Source organism: Microcaecilia unicolor, chromosome 4, assembly GCF_901765095.1.
Source record: "Microcaecilia unicolor chromosome 4, aMicUni1.1, whole genome shotgun sequence".
Lineage (NCBI taxonomy): Eukaryota > Metazoa > Chordata > Amphibia > Gymnophiona > Siphonopidae > Microcaecilia > Microcaecilia unicolor.
Window position 1 is genome coordinate 10,373,859 of NC_044034.1, and position 19,225 is coordinate 10,393,083.

At 47.2% G+C, this 19,225-nt stretch overlaps 2 protein-coding genes across 2 annotated transcripts in view; one reads left to right on the forward strand and one right to left on the reverse strand.

The window, feature by feature from the left end:
* Positions 1-19,225, reverse strand: part of LOC115468279 (E3 ubiquitin-protein ligase TRIM39-like) — a 1,086,936-nt gene that overhangs the window by 331,841 nt on the left and 735,870 nt on the right. The gene's annotated exons all lie outside the window — the stretch shown is intronic.
* LOC115468284 (E3 ubiquitin-protein ligase TRIM39-like) overlaps positions 2,740-19,225 on the forward strand; it is a 384,146-nt gene continuing 367,660 nt past the window's right edge. The window contains exons 1-2 of the mRNA XM_030199885.1: positions 2,740-3,175; positions 6,106-6,201. Of these exons, the coding sequence (XP_030055745.1) occupies positions 2,762-3,175; positions 6,106-6,201 (510 nt within the window). The 5' untranslated portion in view covers positions 2,740-2,761. The remainder of the gene's footprint in view (positions 3,176-6,105; positions 6,202-19,225) is intronic.

A 19,225-nucleotide genomic window follows, 5' to 3' on the forward strand; every position in this document is an offset into this window, starting at 1 on the left:
CGTACATAATAAAAAGTTACAAAAAACATCTAATACAACATAAACTCAACAAGGACATGACAAATAACCAGATCACAACATTGTTTCAATTGGCTGCCCAGATCACTGTCTAGCCTGTACCAAGAAGTGGCGTTTCAGCAGTTTCTTAAATAGCCCTTCTTGAGTAGAGAGGTGTGGTAGCCGTGTTAGTCTACTTTCAAAGGTAATCAATAGAAAAAACAAGATAAAATATGGAAAAGAAAATAAGATGATACCTTTTTTATTGGACATAACAATACATTTCTTGATTAGCTTTCGAAGGTTGCCCTTCTTCCTCAGATCTGAAATAAGCAAATGTTGGTAGGTGACAGTATATATATGTGAAACATCAAATTGTACTGATTTGTCACCCTCCTATCTCCATGCATATCTCCCTGTCCCTCACCCACCCGACTCTTCCTGTCTCTCATCTATCCACCCCCATCCTGTTAGACTGTCACTGAAGTGCTTTGATGTTTCACTTATATATACTGTCATCTACCAACATTTGCTTATTTCCGATCTGACGAAGAAGGGCAACCTTCGAAAGCTAATCAAGAAATGTATTAAGTTATGTCCAATAAAAAAGGTATCATCTTATTTTCTTTTCCAGGTTTTATTTCTATTGATTACCTTTAAATAGCCCTAAATTCTTCTGTGTCCTGAGAGTTTCAGGCGATTTGTTCCACTCCACCTTCACCCTCTTTTCATTCTACTCCCTCTGTGCTCCAGCCCCTCATCCTCCCTTCCTACCCTCCCGAGGGGGGTGGGGAATAGAAGAAGCAGCTTAGTGGTTAGGGTGGTGGACTTTGGTCCTGGGGAACTGAGGAACTGAGTTCAATTCCCACTTCAGGCACAGGCAGCTCCTTGTGACTCTGGGCAAGTCACTTAAACCTCCATTGCCCCATGTAAGCCGCATTGAGCCTGCCATGAGTGGGAAAGCGCAGGGTACAAATGTAACAAAAACAAAATAGATACTATTGGAGATTCTACATGGAATGTTGCAACTATTGGAGATTCTACATGGAATGTTGCTACTATTGGAGATTCTACATGGAATGTTGCTATTCCACTAGCAACATTCCATGTAGAAGGCTGTGCAGGTTTCTGTTTCTGTGAGTCTGAGGTCCTGCACGTACTGCAGGACATGAGACTCATCCAGAAGCCTGTGCGGCCACATTGGTGATCTGCAAGGGCCAACTTCTAGTGGAATAGCAACATTCCATGTAGAATCTCAAATAGTAGCAACAGTGGAGGAGTAGCCTAGTGGTTAGGGTGGTGGACTTTGGTCCTGAGGAACTGAGTTGGATTCCCACTTCAGGCACAGGCAGCTCCTTGTGACTCTGGGCAAGTCACTTAACCCTCCATTGCCCCATGTAAGCCGCACTGAGCCTGCCATGAGTGGGAAAGCGCAGGGTACAAATGTAACAAAAATAAAATAGATACTATTGGAGATTCTACATGGAATGTTGCTACTCTTTGAGATTCTACATCGAATGTTGCTATTCCACTAGCAACATTCCATGTAGAAGGCTGCGCAGGCTTCTGTTTCTGTGAGTCTGACATCCTGCACGTACGTGCAGGACGTCAGACTCACAGAAGCGGAAGCCTGCGCGGCCACAATGGTGATCTGCAAGGGCCGTGGAATAGCAACATTCCATGTAGAATCTCAAATAGTAACAACAGTGGAGGAGTGGCCTAGTGGTTAGGGTGGTGGACTTTGGTCCTGAGGAACTGAGGAACTGAGTTGGATTCCCACTTCAGGCACAGGCAGCTCCTTGTGACTCTGGGCAAGTCACTTAACCCTCCATTGCCCCATGTAAGCCGCACTGAGCCTGCCATGAGTGGGAAAGCGCAGGGTACAAATGTAACAAAAACAAAATAGATACTATTGGAGATTCTACATGGAATGTTGCTACTATTGGAGATTCTACGTGGAATGTTGCTATTCCACTAGCAACATTCCATGTAGAAGGCTGTGCAGGTTTCTGTTTCTGTGAGTCTGAGGTCCTGCACGTACTGCAGGACATGAGACTCATCCAGAAGCCTGTGCGGCCACATTGGTGATCTGCAAGGGCCGACTTCTACATGTAGAATCTCAAACAGTAGCAACAGTGGAGGAGTGGCCTAGTGGTTAGAGTGGTGGACTTTGGTGCTGGGGAACTGAGTTTGATTCCCACTTCAGGCACAGGCAGCTCCTTGTGACTCTGGGCAAGTCACTTAACCCTCCATTGCCCCATGTAAGCTGCATTGAGCCTGCCATGAGTGGGAAAGCGCAGGGTACAAATGTAACAAAAAAGAAAAAAATCCTACTATGACTGCAGAAGTTTGACAGCATCAGCAGTGGCTGAAGGTGGATGACGGAAGTTGGCAGAAAACTGGCACCAGCATTAAGCTGGTGGCAACCCTACATATATTATGTTTACTCTGATAGAGGGTTAACACTCTGGTTAAAATTCTAACACATCAGCTGCTTTTTTTGACAGGGTGTTTCCTCCCCAGGTTTACCAAAGCCAACTGGTGCCTCTGATCACACAGAAGGGAGTAGAGATTAAATGGGTCCCAGGGTAATTATTGCCCTTCCTCTGCCCCACCTTTGCAAAAGCTACCCCCTTCCTGAGACCTTTGCTTGCTGCAGAGCTGGGCTGTGTCCAACATCCTCCTGTTCTATACAGACACGCCCTTGGCTGTGAAAACTGAAACTGAATTCCTGGCTGCTCTGGAGTCATTTCCTGTAAGAATCATGGCTGCTGCAAACCCAGCTGAGAGTCTGGGAGATGAAACTGTTTGTTCTATCTGTCTGGATTATTTTACAGATCCGGTGATGACAAACTGTGGACACAATTTCTGCCGCTCCTGTATCACTCAGAGCTGGGAGGGGAGAGACACAGACTTCCCCTGTCCTCGGTGCAGAAAAAGATCCAGGCAGAGGAACCTCAGACCAAACAGGCAGCTGGCAAATATGACAGAAATAGCGAAAAAGTTCAGTCAGACTTCAGAGAGACCCAAAGAGGAGAATCTGTGTAAGAAGCATAAAGAGGAACTGAAGCTGTTTTGTCAAGTGGGTCAAAGAGCAATGTGTGTGGTGTGTTCTGAATCCCAGAATCACAGATATCACACCACGATCTCCATAGAACAGGCTGTGCAGGAATACAAGGTGTGTGTATTTAATGAAATTACTGAAAATTGACATTTTCAATCTCTCCTCATGGAAACAGGTAATACATCATCGCAGAAGGCGGGACTGTGTGAGGGAAGGGAGAAGCTGGAGGTGAGCCTGCAGTGGTTTCTTCTTCACTGCCATCACTGCCACTGAAAATAAAACGGTTAAACGTGCCAGGGGAGGAGGGGAAGGAATGGAGAGGAGGGCTGTCAGGGAGGTGAGCAACAGCAGGGAAAATCACTGTACATGGATCAGATGGGAGGGGAGGGCAGGGGGAGAGAAGTGATCGCTGAACGTGGAGAAGAGAGGAGGGCAGGGGGAGAGAAGAGATCACTGGACATGGAGAGAAGGGGAGGGCAGGGGGAGAGAAGAGATCGCTGGAGGGGAGAGAGGAAATTTGCTGGATACGGATAGATGGAGGAGAGGGCAGGGGAGAATGGAGAGTTGCTGGACATGGATGGAGGGAAGGGGAGGGCAGGGGAGAAAGGAGAACTGCTGGACATGGATGGAATGGGACGGGAGAGCAGGGAGAGAGAAGAAATTGTTGGACATGGAGAGGAGGGGAGGGCATGGGGAGAGAAGAAATCGCTGAACGAGGAGAGGAGGGCAGGGGAGAGAAGAGATGGCTGAACATGGAGAGGAGAGGAGGGCAGGGGGAGAGAAGAGATTGCTGGACATGGAGAGGAGGGGAGGGCAGGGGAGGGAAGAGATTGCTGGACATGGAGAGGAGGAGGAGGGCAGAGGGAGAGAAGAGATTGCTGGACATGGAGAGGAGGGGAGGGCAGGGGAGGGAAGAGATCACTGGACATGGAGGGGAGGACAAGGGATAGAAGAAATGGCTGGACATGGATGGAATGGGAGGAGAAGGTAGGGGAGAGAAGAGATCGCTGGAGGGGAGAGAGGAAATTTGCTGGATATGGATAGATGAGGAGAGGGCAGGGGAGAATGGAGAGTTGCTGGACATGGATGGAGGGGAGGTCAGGGGAGAGAGGAGAACTGCTGGACATGGATGGAATGGGATGGGAGGGCAGGGGGAGAGAAGAGATAGCTGGACATGGAGAAGAGGGGAGGACAGGGGGAGAGACGAGATTGCTGGACATGGAGAGGAGAGTAGGGGAGGGCAGGGGGAGAGAAGAGATCTCTGAACATGGAGAGTTGCTGGACATGAATGGATGGAGGGAAGGGCAGGGGAGAGAGGACATTTGCTTTATATGAGTGGATGGAGGAGAGGGCAGGGGAGAATGGAGAGTTGCTGGACGGATGGATGGAGGGAGGGGAGGAAAGTCAGGAAGGAGATGCACATGGATGGTGGGGAGGGAAGAGAGGAGAAATGCTGGAGATGGATGGAGTGGAGGGCAGGGAAGAGATGAGAAATGTTGGAATGCTCAGACAACAAAGGTAGAAAAAAGTATTTTATTCAGAATTTGTTAATTGGAATATGTCAGCTTTTGGAAATGTGCATCTGTGATATTTTGCATGTAAGTTTCAATTTTTCTAGTATTGCTGTATGCTGAATCTGACTTCTTGAGGTAACTTTCCAGTTCAGTATTTTGCCTTCATATCTGTTGTGTCATGTGTTTTTCATGTGTGATCAAGGTGCAGTATCTTGCTAGCGTGTAGCATTTGCAGCCCTTTTTGTTTTGTTTTTTTCATGAGGTTGTGTACTGGTGTTTTAGAGCCAGGTGTAATTATAGTGCTGCCTTTCCACGCATATGGTTGTAGCTCGTCCTGTCCTTGGAATTAGTGCTGTTATGGCTTGGTAAGGTTATGAGTGTGTTTGCACAAGATTGTGCATAGTGTTTTGCAGTGGAGAGATTGTGTATTGGCCTTACTAAGGTGGCACCAAAACATCAGAAAGGGTTTTAGAGCCTAAATCATGACACACTACCTCTTGAAGGATCTACATATGGTCGTTAATAAAAGGAGCTCATTGTGAACACTATCCACCCTAAAAGGGTGTTTTGTGGCTCTACATGAGAATTGTGATATTATGATCCCTTGTTTCATATTGTTGACGGTCTGCATTTTCCGTATGGGTGGTATATTGGTGTATTAGGTTCTGCCCAGTGTAATATTTATGGTACAGTAAGGTTCTGAGTGTGTTTTTGCACAAAGTTGTGCATAGTGTTTTGCAGTTGAGCAATTGTGGTTAGTATATGCTTTGAGCAACCACTTTATTCTTTGACATATGATACATATCTAATATCTAAATTTAATTAAAAGGTATTTATTGTGACTTTTATTTGTACTTATTTTTTTTTCTGTGTGTTGTCAAACAATTATGGATGTAAGCTCCACCCCTAACCCCACCCCCTTTAGCCTCCCCAAATAGTTGGGCCACCAACCACCTATTCAGCCTGTGAGTTGTGGCTTCCCTAAGGAATTCAGGTACCTGGTTAGGGGAGAGGGGGAATGAGACCTTTCTGTGCCTTTTACAACTACATTCAAAGTGGTTTACATAGTATATACGGGTACTTATTTTTAAATGGGCAATGGGGGGTTAAGTGACTTGCCCAGAGTCACAAGGAGCTGCAGTGGGAATCAAACCCTGTTCCCCAGGATCAAAGTCCGCTGCACTGGAACTGAATATTACTGGCGTCCACATATCTCCCAGTTCCACCCTGCCTCTATCTCCGGATCACCCCTTCACTGCCTGGACACAGCTATGGAGGTCTCTGCCAAAATTCAGGGGCAAAGTCCGGTTAAGGGCTACTGAATATTGGCTCATGGCTAGGTCAGTGCAATTTAACTAGGCAGAAGCCTACCTTGCCTGGTTATATCACTTTGAATATTGACCTCTCAGAATTCAGTTATTTTAAAGAAAAGATCTAAAATGAAAGGAACGTTTCACATTTACTGTTGAGTCTGAAATTGTGGTTATAAAAATAATCACATGCTAATCAAGGATGTTTTAATATTCACAGGAAAAGTTTAAAATGCACCTGAAGCCTGTGAAGAAGAATCTGAAAGATCTTCTGAAGTTTAAATCTACTGAAGGGAAGAAAGCTGAAAAACTGAAGGTGGGTGTCTGTGTCTCCTTCTGAGCCAGTTTCTGCAGGGTTTTTGTTCCTCTCATTACATCGGTCCCCTGAATTACTTGAATAACAGAATAATAGAATTCAATCTGCCTCATTACTTATAGTATTGGTTCCTTATTGCAGAGAGGTAGTGTGGTGTGGGCTGCAAAATGGGAAAGGAGAACTGGGCTGAAGCTTGATCCAGTCCAGCAGTGTAGAGTGGGGGTCTCTTGGGCTGTTGTGGTGCCAGGAAGGATGGCTGAAGGACTCTGTGTTGCACTGGGGTCTGTTAGGGGGCAGGAATTGGAGCAATAGCATGGTCATGGAAACCTGTGCATGCCTGAAAGGGTCTCTGGTGTGGGGAAGCAGAGCGAGAGGTAGGCAGGAGCCTGAAGAAGAGAAAGTAGGAAGTTCTAGGCCCACTGGGGAAAACTTCAGCAACAAGGAATTATACAGTTAGTATTCAGATCTTAATTAATTCCTGATCAATTTAATCATCACACCTTCTGTGACTAGAATTAAAAAAAAACATAGTGAGACATAAGTACATAAGTAATGCCACACTGGGAAAAGACCAAGGGTCCATCGAGCCCAGCATCCTGTCCACGATAGCGGCCAATCCAGGCCAAGGGCACCTGACAAGCTTCCCAAACGTACAAACATCCTACACGTTATTCCTGGAACTGTGGATTCTTCCCAAGTCCATTTAGTAGCGGTTTATGGACTTGTCCTTTAGGAAACCGTCTAACCCCTTTTTAAACTCTGCCAAGCTAACCGCCTTCACCACGTTCTCCGGCAACAAATTCCAGAATTTAATTACGCGTTGGGTGAAGAAACATTTTCTCCAATTTGTTTTAAATTTACTACACTGTTGTTTCATCGCATGCCCCCTAGTCCTAGTATTTTTGGAAAGCATGAACAGACGCTTCACATCCACCTGTTCCACTCCACTCATTATTTTATATACCTCTATCATGTCTCTCCTCAGCCATCTCTTCTCCAAGCTGAAAAGCCCTAGCCTCCTTAGTCTTTCTTCATAGGGAAGTTGTCCCATCCCCGCAGTTTGAAGAGAGAGATTAAAAAGTTCGGGAAAGTTAGGGAATATTGATTATCTATATAAATAATTCTCACCTGGAAACATTGTGAAGCTCACTCTGTGGGAGGGAAACACTGAAGGCAAGGCTCTCAGCCCACTCACTCTCACTCATGCACCACTCACTCTCACTCATAGACCCGCCCTCAGCCACGCCCCTTCCGCACATAATTCGCCACCCCAACGTTCTAAATGAAGCCTCCAAACTGCTCCAAACCGGAAATGTGAGGCTCCAGAGATATCCGTTTTGCCCGTAGCTCAAAAACGGAAGTGTGAGGCGGCCTCTGCCCCTCCCTTCCCTCAGAACATCTTCAGGAGGAGGGCACAGCACATTCCAGGAAACGAGATGTCCCCCTGCCTGGGAAACACCGGGGACAGAGAAGCTACAGACCCAAAGAGCCTGGCTGATCGAAAACAAGCCCTGCTGTTTCTTAGGTCATTAGCCTTCGCAGCAGCCCGGGTTACCACACAGCACAGAGCACACAGATTCAGGGAAGCAGGGTAATGTTTATTCATTAGAACGTTTACAGTTTAATAGACAAGCAAACATCCACACCGCTTTAATCAACTCCCTCCCGTGCCGATTCAACTCTGGGCAAGCAAACAGTCGGCCCAGCTGCTCTGCCTCTCTCCTTTGTAAACAGCCAGACCCACCCTTCCATCAACTCTGGGCAAGCAAACAGTCGGCCCAGCTGCTCTGCCTCTCTCCTTTGTATGTGTCTTTGTCACTTAAACAGCCAGACCCACCCTTCCATCAACTCTGGGCAAGCAAACAGTCGGCCCAGCTGCTCTGCCTCTCTCCTTTGTATGTGTCTTTGTCACTTAAACAGCCAGACCCACCCTTCCATCAACTCTGGGCAAGCAAACAGTCGGCCCAGCTGCTCTGCCTCTCTCCTTTGTAAACAGCCAGACCCACCCTTCCATCAACTCTGGGCAAGCAAACAGTCGGCCCAGCTGCTCTGCCTCTCTCCTTTGTAAACAGCCAGACCCACCCTTCCAGTGCTGACAATGTCTAACTCCTGCTCCCTCCTGCTCTCAGAGGCATTCGTTACTGGCATTCAATCCTTTTGGGAAATGTAGATTATACTGCAACCCACTGTGTTTTATGATGTAAACACACTGAAACAGCTCTCCCACTCCCCCCCCCCCCCCCCATTTCTCCTTTTCTCTCCTTCCTGCCCTCTTCCCAGCACAAAGCTCCTGCTCCTTAAAGTCCTGATCTGTTACTTCGCTCATCTGTGCTTTCTATTTATAGGATTTCCACTCTTTATCAAGACCCGGGGATGCTATAAATAGAAAAGGTTACAGCAGCCTCCGCTGCCAAAGGGACAGGACCTGTCTCCTAGCCCTCTCTACTGCGTTGTCTTATTAATTATGAAACGGCTCAACAGATCCAAAGTTCAGTCTGTTTTCTCATGGTTGTCTGCAAACCAAAAGGAAAAAAAGGCTTTTTGCATCTCCGAAGCTGCTATTTTTTTTCTACACCAGCGAGAGGGTGTTTTTTTTTTTTTTTTCAAATAAAACATTGCTGCTCTAAATGGACCGCATGCAACGCGGAGGGGACACAGGGAGAGACTGGGGGAGGGGGGGAACCCTGCTAGCGCCCGTTTCATTTCATACAGAAACGGGGCCTTTTTTACTAGTATTTTTATATAAAAGGAGCTAGATACCAGGTTATTGAAGAAAAAAGATGCACAATAGAACATATAAATAATAGAAAGATAGGATTTTTTATTTGTTGTAGATAGGCTAGTAGGGGGAGAATAACAGAAGAAAACCCTTTCATACATACCTGAGGAGCAGGAGGGGTATCGTTCAACACTGGCCCATGCAAGAAGGATTTTCCTGGAAGACACTGAAAGATAAAAAGAGATGAATGATTTAGGAAAATACACAGACACTAGAGATTGACATAAAGAGAATTTACTTAAATCTGAGAATCTCAGATACATTAATACTTAATTGAGAAACACCCTGAGTGTAATGAGACCTGTTGGAGGAAGAAAATGTAAAAGAAAAATCTTGTAAAGTATCTTGTTTATACCAGACTGATTTCAAAACAATTTACGTGAAAGTAAATTAGGAATTATAATAAACTTAGAGGGATTTGGCTGATAACATCTTATTAGTTTTCTGCTCTTATTTCTATAAGGCTTAGGCTTGTCCTGAAATCATTAAATAATTGACATTAAATGCACCCCATAGTTGTACCTCTCTCTTGGTGCCAGTTCATAAAATTGCCCCTCAGTGCTTTCATCACATCGTTGCTGAGGTCATCCGCTCAGTGAACTGTGACATTATAGTAAGGAGTGATCTGGTGACACCAGTGGCGTACCAAGGTGGGGGCGGTTCGCCCCGGGTGCACGCCACTGGGGGGGTGCCACGCACCAGTCAGCTTCCTTCATTTCAGTTACATGTACATTTGTACTCATTCAGGGATGGGTCTGTCCTAATGCATTTTAACTGAGTTCCTTGGGATTTTGAGAGCTCCAGGATAGAGTTGCGGATTCTGGATCCTCTGGTGTCACAAAGCTCAGCTGAGCTGGTGTTAGATGAACTCTGTGGTCCTCAGGAAAATGAGACTAGAAAGGTAGAACTTCAGGCTGGAGATTTTCAAGCTCTGCCATCTAGAGGTTCTGCACAGCCGATGGGTAAAGTGAAGGTCCCGTAACTACAGCTTCCTACCATTCCACCGTCTCTTTAGTGGCAGCACTGCAACTACATTTAAATCACAGGATATGCTGGTCAGCGACCACTTACTTTGTTGGGTTTTTTCTTTTTTTTTTAGTTTTTCAAAGCTTTATTGAAAATATAGTAAAAATTTAACAGCAATAGCCAGAAAACTAAGTCTTAAAGAATCAACACCCCTTCATCCCCTGCTTCCCTCCACCCCATTCCCCTCAACCATGACCACTTATTTTGAAAGTGCTCGCAGTGCTGTCATTGTCATGTTCAAAACAGCAGGGCCAGATTATAGGGTAAGAAAGAGAAGGAAGTTGGGGCTAGACACTAGAAGAGAGAGAGGAGAACAAGATGCTAATGAATACTGAGGAAGGGAGAGAATGGGGAGATGCTGGGGAAGAGAGAAATGGAGGCTGCTTGTGGTAATGGGTAAGAATAGGAAAGGAGGGAGACATCTCTTCTGCTCGCTTAGAAACAATATGGGGACAACAGTGGTACTGGGATGGGTACAGTTCACATGAGGACAGGGGGAGTTGCTGGGCAGGGGATGGAAGAAATTGTGAAAGGGGGATAAGCTTCTGAGTATGTTGAGAGAGGAAGGCTGGGAAAAGAGTGGGTGGTGAGAGGAGGAAGGCTGTGCTGGAGTCACCACTGTTAAAGGAGGAAGTGCTGTACCAGAGCCACCACTGAGAGGAGGGTAATGGAGCCACTGGATGGGAGAAGGTACAGGTCTTGATTAATCTAGGGTGCTCATTACACTTGTACTGACCCTTCTGACTACAAAAGAGATTTCTTATTCATTGAAAGACCTGAATCCAGAGCTCTGTTCAACAAAATCATTCTAGTGTTACTGAGAATTATCTCTCCGTGTTTAATCCAGAGTGAGACAGAGAAGAAAAGACAGAAAATGGAGTCTGAGTTTGAAGAGTTACAACAGTTTCTGAATAAGGAGAAACAGACCCATCTCTTGAGACTGGAGGAGGAAGAGAAGAAGATTCTCCAGAGAATGAGGGAAAATGAGACCCAGCTAGAAGAGCAAAGTTCTTCCCTCATGCAGCTGATCACTGAGATAGAGGAGAAAAGTCAGCAGCCGACCATCGAGTTACTGAAGGTGAGATAAGCAAATGTATTTCTAAGGAGGTTACAGATCTTCCAGGAGGAATCAGGGAATTCAAGTAGCAGATCAAAATATCTTACATAAGGGCTGATTTTTCTGCCATCAGCTGCACTTACCAAATCGGACCTTTTAAAATAATTTCATGGGGCTTAAATGACCAAATCCTCCTGCTCTGAAGAAGGTGTAAATTGCTGTATGTGCTCTACCCATGTACACACAAGTCATGTGTTTTTATTATTATTATTTTATTTATAATTTTCACATTAATACAAACAAAACCTGTTTGTAAGGAAATACAGAGATATATATGAGAAGAAACCAGGGGCGTATCTGCGTGGGGCCTCAGGGGCCTGGGCCCCCGCAGATTTCGCCCTGGACCCCCCTACCGCTGCCAACCCTCCCCCTCCGTTGCTCGCCTACCTTCGCTGGCGGGGGACCCCAACCCCCGCCAGCCGAGGTCCGCGTCCTCCTGCCGCTGCCGGCTGCCTTTGGTCCTTTAATTCTTCCATTGAAGCTGGCGCCGACGAAAGTTTCTTTTGAGTCTGACGTCGCTGCACGTTGTACGTGCAGGACGTCAGACTCAGAAATTGTTTCTGAGTCTGACGTCCTGCACGTACAACGTGCAACGTGCAGCGACGTCAGATTCAAAAGAAACTTTTTCGTCGGCGCCAGCTTCAATGGAAGAATGAAAGGACCAAAGGCAGCCGGCAGCGGCAGGAGGACGCGGACCTCGGCTGGCGGGGGTTGGGGTCCCCCGCCAGCGAAGGTAGGCGAGCAACGGAGGGGGAGGGTTAGCAATGGCAGCGGCTGGGGGGAGGGGGATCGGCAATGGCGGCGGCGGGGCTATAATGTGCCCCCCCTCTCTGGCCCTGGCCCCCCCTACCGCCGCAGTTCAGATACGCCCCTGGAAGAAACACATTCTTGTTAAACACATTAATCTTTTCACTCTTCCTTAGACCACCAAAAAGAAAGGATAATGAGGAGGAGACCAAACAAATTTAAGGAGAAATATCATTCAAAGAAAATGTCATGCTTCAAATTGGCATAGTCCTGATTGTCATTCTGTTAATTCACTTTACTGCTGATATCAGTTGTTATTACACTTCAGCTAGATGGATTTTTAGCGTCCAGGAAAGCCTTTAACTGAAGTGGCTCAAAGAATACTTAACTCCAGACATACAAATTATGCATTTACACGGGTAAACCAAGGTAAATATTGCACTCAATGCTCTCACTTCATCCCTCAGTGTTAGAAATTGTTTTCGTCGCTGCTGTGTTATCTTAGTAACATCAGGGTAAACCCATATTTTCTGCCCGCAAAAAAGAGCTGAAGAATATTTGAAATATAATTTCATAATCATATTTAAATCTTGTTCAAACACCATAGATACAATAAGGGTCCCTCTTGATGTTATTTCAATCATTGAATACATAGTAACATAGTAGATGACGGCAGAAAAAGACCTGCACGGTCCATCCAGTCTGCCCAAGATAAACTCATGTGTATACCTTACCTTGATTTGTACCTGTCTTTCTCAGGGCACAGACCGTATAAGTCTGCCCAGCAGTTTTTCCTGCCTCCCAACCACCTGTCCCGCCTTCCATCACCGGCTCTGGCACAGACCGTATAAAAGTCTGCCCTCCCCTATCCTCGCCTCCCAACCACCAACCCCTCTTCCCCCCACCTGCTCTGCCACCCAATTGTAGCTAAGCTTCTGAGGATCCATTCCTTCTGCACAGGATTCCTTTATGCACATCCCACGCATGTTTGAAATCCGTTACTGTTTTCATCGCCACCACCTCCCACGGGAGGGCATTCCAAGCATCCACCACCCTCTCCGTGAAAAATTACTTCCTGACATCTTTTCTGAGTCTGCCCCCCTTCAATCTCATTTCATGTCCTCTCGTTCTACCGCCTTCCCATCTCCGGAAAAGATTTGTTTGCGGATTAATACCTTTCAAATATTTGAACGTCTGTATCATATCACCCCTGTTCCTCCTTTCCTCCAGGGTATACATGTTCAGGTCAGCAAGTCTCTCTTCATACGTTTTGGAATGCAAATCCCATCCCATCCTCGTAGCTTTTCTTTGCACCGCTTCCATTTTTTTGACATCCTTCGCAAGGTACGGCCTCCAAAACTGAACACAGTACTCCAGGTGGGGCCTCACCAACGTCTTATACAGGGGCATTAAAGCCTCCCTTCTTCTGCTGGTCACACCTCTCTCTATACAGCCTAGCAACCTTCTAGCTACGGCCACCGCCTTGTCACACTGTTTCGCCGCCTTCAGATCCTTAGATACTATCACCCCAAGATCCCTCTCCCCGTCCGTGCCAATCAGACTCTCCCCACCTAACACATACGTCTCCCTTGGATTTCTACTCCCTAAGTGCATCACTTTGCATTTCTTCGCATTGAATTTTAATTGCCAAACGTTAGACCATTCTTCTAGCTTCTTCAGATCTTTTTTCATGTTTTCCACTCCCTCCGGGGTGTCCACTCTGTTGCAAACCTTGGTGTCATCCGCAAAAAGGCAAACTTTGCCTCGAAACCCTTCGGCAATGTCACTCACAAATATATTGAACAGAATCGGCCCCAGCACCGATCCCTGAGGCACTCCTCTACTCACCTTTCCCTCCTCCGAGCGAACTCCATTCACCACCACCCTCTGGCGTCTGCCCGTCAACCAGTTCCTAATCCAGTTCACCACTTCGGGTCCTATCTTCAGCCCATCTAGTTTATTCAAGAGCCTCCTGTGGGGAACCGTGTCGAAAACCTTGCTGAAATCTAAATAGATTACGTCCATAGCACGTCCTTGATTTAATTCTCCCGTCACCCAGTCAAAGAATTCAATGAGATTCGTTTGGCACAATTTCCTTTTGGTGAAACCATGTTGTCTCGGATCTTGCAACTTATTTGCTTCCAGGAAATTCACTATCCTTTCCTTCAGCATCGCTTCCATTACTTTACCAATAACCGAAGTGAGGCTTACCGGCCTGTAGTTTCCAGCCTCTTCCCTATCACCACTTTTGTGAAGAGGGACCACCTCCGCCGTTCTCCAGTCCCTCGGAACCTCTCCCGTCTCCAAGGATTTATTAAACAAATCTTTAAGAGGACACGCCAGAACCTCTCTGAGCTCCCTCAATATCCTGGGGTGGATCCCGTCCGGTCCCATGGCTTTGTCCACCTTTAGCTTTCCAAGTTGTTGATAAACACTCTCTTCCGTGAACGGTGCTCTATCCGCTCCATTCTCAGGTGTACTTTTGCCAGTCCCTAGCGGTCCTTCTCCAGGATTTTCTTCTGTGAAAACAGAGCAAAAGTATCTATTTAGCAAATTGGCTTTTTCTTCATCATTTTCTACATAGCGTTTTGTTGTATCTTTTAGTCTCACAATTCCGTTTTTAGTCTTTCTCCTTTCACTAATATACCTGAAGAAGTTTTGTCTCCCCTTCTTACATTTCTAGCCATTTGTTCTTCCGCTTGCATCTTCGCCAGACGTACCTCTGTCTAGGCTTCTTTCAGTTTCATCCGGTATTCCTCCCCGTGTTCCTGTTCTTGAGATTTTCTATATTTCTGGAATGCCAACTCTTTAGCCTTTATTTTCTCAGCCACTTGCTTGGAGAACCATATCGGTTTCCTTTTTCTTTTGCTTTTAGTTACTCTCCTTACATAAAGGTCTGTGGCCCTATTTATTACTTCTTTCAGCCTGGACCACTGTGGAATCAAGGGAAAATATCTTGAAAACTTCCAGCAGGCTATTAGAAAACGTTCGCGAGCACAGCTAGGACGCCATCTTGCTCCTCCCCCCGTCATGTGTTTTTAATGATCTATATTTGACTCTTTGAATGAAAAGATACCAAACGTGGGGTTACAAATGTCCTGAGCACTTCTGGGTTCAGGGCCTTCGGAATCTCACTGTCCTAGTACTCGGTGCCTCCACCTGGGAAAATAAGTGACCCCCCCCCCCCCCCGAAACGAAGTCTACTGCCAAAGGATGGCTGAGAAATTTTCAATCTTAATAGATACGTTATACTCTTTAAAGTTCAACGAGCACTCTGAAGTCAACAGTTCATGTAAATTCAACTGTTCTTATTTCAACTCTGCGAAACAGGATCTTCCAGCTGTGTGAACTTTTCAATTTTGAATGGAAGTCTTCTAAAACCACAATCCTTCTGGAATTCCCCAAGGGAACTCCTGTATCTCCTCTCCTGGATTTATTTATAGATGCTCTTCAGCAGGACTATATACACTTTTTACAATGCTTCTGTCCATGCCTATCCCTGAGAATAAGACTCCCAAAGACTGTTCTCCTCTCAACTGTATAGGTCCTGACCTCTCTGCAGGGTGACCCTTTGTGTTGGCACCACCCTGATCCTGGGATGAGCAGTCTCTGGCTCCGATCTCACACTCCTGAGCTGGGTCTCTCCACTGCCCACCCCATAGCTCTCCTCTATAGCTAATGGTCTACTTCTCTTAATTGAGATTCCTCTTTACTCCTCCAGGTCAGTGGTAGGGGACCATCAGGCAACCAAAGACCCCCCTAAAGGGCAAACACTCCTCTTTATGTAGTTCTAATCCCCACCCTCCACCCCCGGCACTCTTCAGTACCAGGGCACTCTCTCCCTGCATTTTATTTTAAAATTTCTCCCCTTGAGCTGGGCTTCCTCCCACCCAGGGACCTCCCAGTCACTCCCCCCAATGAATCTCTACAGGAACTTACTCTCCTATTCAGGGGCGGACTGACCATTCGGTCAACCAGGAAGTGCCCGAGGGCCCAGAGGTTCCAGGGGGCCCAGAGACTGTGCCCAGTAGCCTGCCGCCACTGGCCCTTCTACCTTGAAGAGCCCTGGTGGTCTAGTGCCTTCTTCGGGGCAGCCAGGCCAGAAAGAATCCCACTCTTTCCTGCCCGCTGCCGCTAGTGTGCCTGGTGCTGGCACTGGCATGTTTTCAAAATGGCTGCTGAGACCCACGAGACTGCTGCGGGAAATCTCAGAAGCCATTTTGAAAACTCGCCAGTGCCAGCCCTAGACACACTAGTGACAGCAGGCAGGAAAGAATGGGATTCTTTCCTGCCTGGTTGCCCCCGAAGAATCCACTAGACCACCAGGGCTCTTTAAGGTAGGACACACTTGCAGGGGTCTGTAGTGTGTGGAAGGGGGTCATAATTACAGTGGTGGGGGGGGGGGGCTGTGATGTACATGAGGGAGGTGGTGGGAGCAGTGGCTGGGGCTGCCCTGATGACCCTTACTGCCCAGGGGTGCCGACCACTGTCAGTCTGCCCCTGCTCCTATTAATTCCAAACTAACAGGGATTTACATAAATAACAGAGATAAAGGCTATAAATGTTTGGAGGATTAAATTGGGTAACTTTCATTTTTGAATGTTTTGTATACTGTAGGGTCAGTAGAGAGGGATTATGCAATGTTTTCACAACACTGATGTTTTTCATGTTCTACAGCCTAAAAACTGTGGAGTGTGTGATTTCTGGGGTTAATTACTTTTTTTTTTTTAACTGATAAATGTTTCTCATTGTTTAAAGATGTAGTTAGTCCATTCCTGAGGCTGAAATTATGCAGGTTATACTACTACTACTACTACTACTAACTAGCATTTCTAAAGCGCTACTAGGGTTACGCAGCGCTGTACAATTTAAACATAGAAGGACAGTCCCTGCTCAAAGAGCTTACAATCTAAAAGACAAGAAAACAATCTAAAGACAAGTGAACAATCTAGAGGACGAGTGAACAGTTAGTCTGATAGGGTGGATAGATTGGGGTATTTTATATATCTCGAGTGGTTAGGCGCCGAAGGCAGCATTGAAGAGGTGAGTTTTAAGCAGAGATTTGAAGATGGGTAGGGAGGGGGCATGGCGTATGGGTAAAGGAAGATTGTTCCAGGCATGGGGTGAGGCAAGGCAGAATGGGCGGAGTCTGGAGTTGGCAGTGGTGGAGAAGGGTACTGAGAGAAGGGCCTTGTCCTGTGAGCGGAGGTTACGGGCGGGAACATAGGGGGAGATGAGGGTGGAGAGGTAGTGAGGAGCCGCAGACTGAGTGCATTTGTAGGTAAGGAGGAGGAGCTTGAATTGTATGCGATAACTGATCGGAAGCCAGTGAAGTGATTTGAGGAGAGGGGTGATATGAGTATATCGGTTTTGGCGGAATATAAGACGTGCAGCAGCGTTCTGAACTGAATGAAGGGGGGATAGATGGCTGAGTGGGAGGCCGGTGAGGAGTAAGTTGCAGTAATCAAGGCGAGAGGTAATGAGAGCGTGGACGAGAGTTCTGGTGGTGTGCTCAGAGAGGAAAGGGCGAATTTTGCTGATGTTGAAGAGGAAGAAGCGACAGGTCTTGGCAGTCTGTTGGATATGCGCAGAGAAGGAGAGGGAGGAGTCGAAAATGACTCCGAGGTTGCGGGCAGATGGGACAGGGAGGATAAGGGTGTTATCAACAGAGATAGAGAGTGGAGGAAGAGGAGAAGTGGGTTTAGGAGGAAAGACGAGGAGCTCGGTCTTGGACATGTTCAGCTTCAGGTGGCGGTTGGACATCCATGCCGCAATGTCGGATAAACAGGCCGATACCTTGGCCTGGGTCTCCACGGTGATGTCAGGTGTGGAGAGGTATAGCTGGGTGTCATCAGCATAAAGATGATACTGAAAACCATGAGACGAGATCAGCGAGCCCAGGGAAGAGGTGTAGATTGAGAAGAGAAGGGGTCCAAGGACAGATCCCTGGGGAACTCCAACAGATAGTGGGATGGGAGTGGAGGAAGATCCATGGGAGTGTACCCTGAAGGTGCGGTGGGAGAGATAAGAGGAGAACCAGGAGAGGACAGGGCCTTGGAACCCAAAAGAGGACAGCATGGCAAGAAGTAAATCATGGTTGACAGTGTCAAATGCGGCGGAAAGATCGAGGAGGATGAGGATGGAGTAGTGACCTCTGGATTTGGCCAGGAGCAGGTCGTTGCAAACTTTAGAGAGTGCTGTTTCTGTCGAGTGCAGAGGGCGAAAGCCGGATTGAAGTGGATCGAGGATGGCATGAGAGGAGAGAAAGTCAAGGCAGCGGCTGTGAACAGCGCGCTCAAGTATTTTGGAAAGGAAGGGTAAAAGAGAGATGGGGCGGTAGTTGGAGGGGCAGGTAGGGTCAAGTGAAGGTTTTTTGAGGAGAGGTGTGACAACGGCGTGCTTGAAGGTGTCAGGGACAGTTGCAGTGGAGAAAGAGAGGTTGAGGATGTGACAGATGGCGGGGGTGACAGTATGGGAGATGGTGTTGAGTAGGTTGGTGGGGATGGGATCAGAGGAACAGGTGGTGCATTTCGAGGAGGAAAGAAGGCGGGAAGTTTCATCCTCGGTGATCTCAGGAAAAGAGGAGAAAGAGACCTGGGTAGGTTGGTTGATGGAGAGGGTTAAAGGGTGAAGAGGAGGTGGTGGCTTGGTCGTGAACTCAAGGTTGATCTTTTGCACTTTGTCGCGGAAATAGTCGGCCAGTGATTGAGGAGAGAGAGAAGGGGGAGTGGGAGCGGGGGGCACTTTTAGGAGGGAGTTAAGGGTGGTGAAGAGACGACGAGGGTTGGAGCTGAGAGAATTGGTCAATTGGGTGTAATAGTCCTGTTTTGCACGGAATAGGGAGGAGTGGAGGGAGGATAGCATGAATTTGTAGTGGAGGAAGTCTGGAAGGGTACGAGATTTCCTCCAGAGGCGCTCAGCGGATCGGGTGCAGGAGCGAAGGTAACGGATGCAAGGAGTCAGCCAGGGCTGGGGATTGGTGCGCTTTGTGGGACGGGAGATGGATGGCGCAAGGGTGTTCAAAGCAGAGGAGAGAGCGGTATTGTAGGCGGAGACCGCTTTGTCGACAGTTTCGGAGGACATGATGGAGGGGAGGAGATTAGAGATAGTAGATGATAAGGTGGAGGGGTCAATAGCCTGGAGGTTCCTGGAGGTGGTGGTTAAAGTTGGACGGGGTGGAGGGGGGGGTGAAGAAGTGTGAATGTGATCAGGTGATGGTCGGAGAGAGGAAGAGCTGAGACGTGGAAATTGGAGGGTGAGCTGGAGGAGGAGAGGACGAGGTCAAGACAATGGCCGTCACGATGAGTAGGGGTGGTGGAGCACAGCTGGAGGTTGAAGGAGGATGTTAGGGTGAG